Source organism: Pistacia vera, unplaced genomic scaffold (assembly GCF_008641045.1).
Source record: "Pistacia vera cultivar Batoury unplaced genomic scaffold, PisVer_v2 Contig637, whole genome shotgun sequence".
NCBI lineage: Eukaryota > Viridiplantae > Streptophyta > Magnoliopsida > Sapindales > Anacardiaceae > Pistacia > Pistacia vera.
The window spans coordinates 135,453-138,929 of record NW_022196487.1 but is presented as its reverse complement, the minus strand read 5'-3'; the positions used below and the strand labels follow the sequence as shown (position 1 = coordinate 138,929).

The 3,477-nt window shown below is 34.7% G+C and overlaps 1 protein-coding gene across 2 annotated transcripts; it reads right to left on the bottom strand.

Moving 5' to 3' along the window:
• Positions 1-1,106: 1,106 nt before the first annotated feature.
• LOC116111433 (F-box/LRR-repeat protein At1g67190-like) lies at positions 1,107-3,216 on the bottom strand. Of its 2 annotated transcripts, none has more exons than XM_031397613.1 (2): positions 2,879-3,216; positions 1,107-2,626 (listed from the first exon to the last, which is right to left on the bottom strand). In XM_031397613.1, exon 2 carries the CDS (start codon positions 2,480-2,482, stop codon positions 1,223-1,225), a length of 1,260 nt encoding a protein of 419 aa, XP_031253473.1. In that variant the 5' UTR covers positions 2,483-2,626; positions 2,879-3,216; the 3' UTR covers positions 1,107-1,222. The 2 variants fall into 2 exon arrangements, with proteins under 2 accessions (XP_031253473.1, XP_031253474.1); XM_031397614.1 differs by having other exon boundaries at positions 1,107-2,623.
• Between the last annotated feature and the right edge of the window lie 261 nt (positions 3,217-3,477).

Genomic DNA, 3,477 nt, shown 5'->3' with positions numbered 1-3,477 from the left:
AGCAAGAATTGATGTCAGATGTCAGTCAATTCTAATTCATTTTCTGTTCCAGCGGAAATCTTTTTTAATCCTGAAAGAAATTATGTTGATAACAACACTAAACAAAACTGTGACATTAAAATGATCAATCATACAAATGTAATTTTTATCTTTATCGTCTTCTGATAAAGTCTCCCTGTTTCCATCAATTTACCAACTGGGTCAGAAAGGTCACTGGAATGTAGACTCCTGGTAAAACTAACAAGAAGAAAATTCTTAAGAGGACTGACAAAAATAAAAGTTTCCAACAACCAAAAATAGAACCATGGAAAGGAAACTCTAAAGATAGCCAAATGCAGTATTCAGCCAATAGAATCAGATCCTTTGGAAACTTCATTAAGCTTCTAATTTACAATCTCCAGTAACTCTCTCTCTCTCAAGTCTACATATATTCTTAAAGATTGCATGGTTCTCTGCATTAAAAGAAAACTTACTGAAACTATTGATTTTTATTGATAAGATACATAAATTAATGATTAAGATTCCGATAACAAATAAATTTAACTTTTTCAGGCTTCATAGGGCATAACCTCAATAGTGTCTTATAGTTTTACAATTGCATGTTTATTTCTTGCTCTTTTACAATTTGCACTTTAAGGGATAAGAATCTTATATCCCCCTTACTATATGTGTCTTTTCATTTTTTTATTAGCAAAATTCTCTCGCACCACCAAGGTTCATTTCAACAAATTTTACTTGGTAATTACAAGTAAGATTTTTACAGACAAAATTTACTCAGTAATGAGGAGTACAAATTTTACTAAAAAGACTGGTTTAGCCCCATCTAACAAATAGCCATCATGAAAGAACTTATACAATAACTATTAAAACTCAAGATCTAAGGCTGCATTATCTGTGACTACCACAAATCCTCAAAGGCAAAGATGTATGTGAGCCAAAGTGAGAGCAACATAGTTTTAAATACTGTAGTACACAAGAAGCATGCACATAGCAATTAAGTAAAATAGCATGAACTTGAGCATAAAATATATTTCATTCAATCAAGTAATGAAATTTTCAACCAAATGAAAGAGAATTCAACTATCATCAAATGAAAGAGACTTCAACTATCATTTATGGACAGACAAAAAGGATGCTCAGGCTACTTACCTGCACATGTGATCATACAATTCATAATTATATAACAAACTTGAATTTTTTACCAAAGCAATTTAGTGAGCTTTCACTCATACTCAAACTGCACCTCTACATGCAAATATTTCCTCATGAGCTGAACAATTGATGAAGTGAAAGTGCCCAACAACAGACATTCTTCATGGGTTTTTATCTCTGAAACAACACCAAAAATGACAATCCTTTTAAGATTTGGGCATCGTTTTAAAAGCCCCTCAACCCAATGTGAGAAGAGATCATTAATGACAATCCATCCAAGCTCCAATACAACCACATTCTCAAAATTAGAAGACCCTTGCAGGCCATAGTGAATAACTCCATCTCTCAAGTCATAACTCAACGAAAGATGGGTCAGCTGTGGAAAACAAACAGCAATTGTTTCCAAATCTACAATTTCGTCCTCATCAAATACAACATCCCAAAGACGAAGCTTCTTCAATTTTGATGATCTTGAGATCATCTGGTAGAATTTTGGCCAAAAAATTGTGAAGTTGCTGATATCTACAATCTCAAGATTATCAACAGTCTCACCAATATCAATATGTATAACGCTGACATCATCAATCTTGAAATGCTTTAAAGTCCCCTTGCCAATGAGTTCAAAAAGTTCAAGAGCACAATCTTTCAAGTGCAAACGCTCAATACTATCAGCCTCCAATATAAACTTGTCCAAACTAATTGCTTCAACATAAAAATTCTTCAGTGTCAGACTGCTCAGTTCAACTTTCACTTGGGCATCTGACATTGCAATCTCTGGATTGACAAGTTCCAAGGTCTCAATATTCTGACATGCCATGAGCATAAGACTCAAATCCATCGCTGAAATAGCAACATGACTCAAAGAGAGAGATTTCAAACAAGGAAATCTCTGAAAATTAGGTTCCACCCCTGTGATTGAATTGTGGGCCAAAGACAACACTTCCAGTTTTTGTCTCCCACAGATTTCAAGAATATTAACATTCGGAGTGGTCCGGACATTATAATATAACCTGCGCAATGTTTCCCTAGTATACATGAGCCATGCAATAACAGTCGACGCAGAGAACTCATCAACATCATCCATCAAAATTGATAGGCCTTGCAATCCACTGGTCTGGAATATTGTTTGTGTTATCAGGATTTCCAGTCGATTTGTTGTCAAATCATGATACACAGGCCAATCACTGGAATTGAACGAGAGTGTGAGGAGATGTTTGCGGCAAGCCTCCCGCCACTTCTTACATGTTGCAGAGGCTATCACCACATCTCGTGCACCTCCAAGCCGAGACAAAATATTGCCAATGACTTCAACAGGAAGGTGCTCCATCATCAAAACGAACAACCAAACAATCTCAAACCCACCAAATGGATTTCCCACCACAATGTCAATGAACTTGATATACTTTATTCTTAGAGAGCAAACTAAAACTTTACAAAGATCCGGCCAAATCCGAGAAGAACAAGAGAAAATCTACTAAATAAAAATAAAAAATTCAATTAGATCACCAAAATAAATCAGCAAGGCCACTAAAATTCAATAAGCAAAATTTAGGAATTCAATTGGTTCTGAGTGTTATACTAAAATCGGAAACAAGAATCTATACAAATAAAGCATAAAAACAAAAATGGGTAATATGGGTATGAACAAAAATTGAAGCAATCATAAAAAAGAAAAAGAAACTAAAATTAGAAATAAAACAAGCAAAAGGGTCATCTGAGATCTCACCAGAAATGACACAGAGGGGGTTGATCGAAGGCGAGAGATCCTCCAACGTGGATACTAACAAAGTGATAAATCAATATGGATTTGAATTCAACGGGTACAGTGCGTTAGTACTCAATACTAAATCGAAAATCTCCATGAAACAGTAACAGTCCTATCGCTCTCAGTGCGTTTGGCAAGAGAGTTAATGCAGCAACCAATCAATTCATTCATTCACTCACTGCCATCTTTTTTTTCACACTGTAAACTCCTCTCTCACTTCTTTTCGAGCGCCTACATTTTGTCTTACATTATTATTAGTAGGGCAATTGCCAGAAAACTTATAGACCCCCTATATATTTGAAAAAAACAGAATTACTCTTAATGTTTTGGAAAGTTCTCAACTATCTCCCCTGATGCCTGTAAAATTCCGGTTAAATGTAATGGAACTAATGAATCATATTTGGTACAGTACAACATGATAAAAAGTCTCAAAAAGATTTGACTTAAATGGTAACAAACATTGAAATTTCGAAATTGCATTAAATCATTTCAAATTTCAATATCATTAACAGCGATGTTTAACCCAATAGAAGTTTCTAAGCTGGTAAATGTTTGAAGAT

Bases quoted from the DNA above. Each gene is read 5' to 3' on its own strand.
- LOC116111433 (XM_031397613.1), bottom strand. From the start codon at position 2,482: ATGATGGAGCACCTTCCTGTTGAAGTCATTGGCAATATTTTGTCTCGG.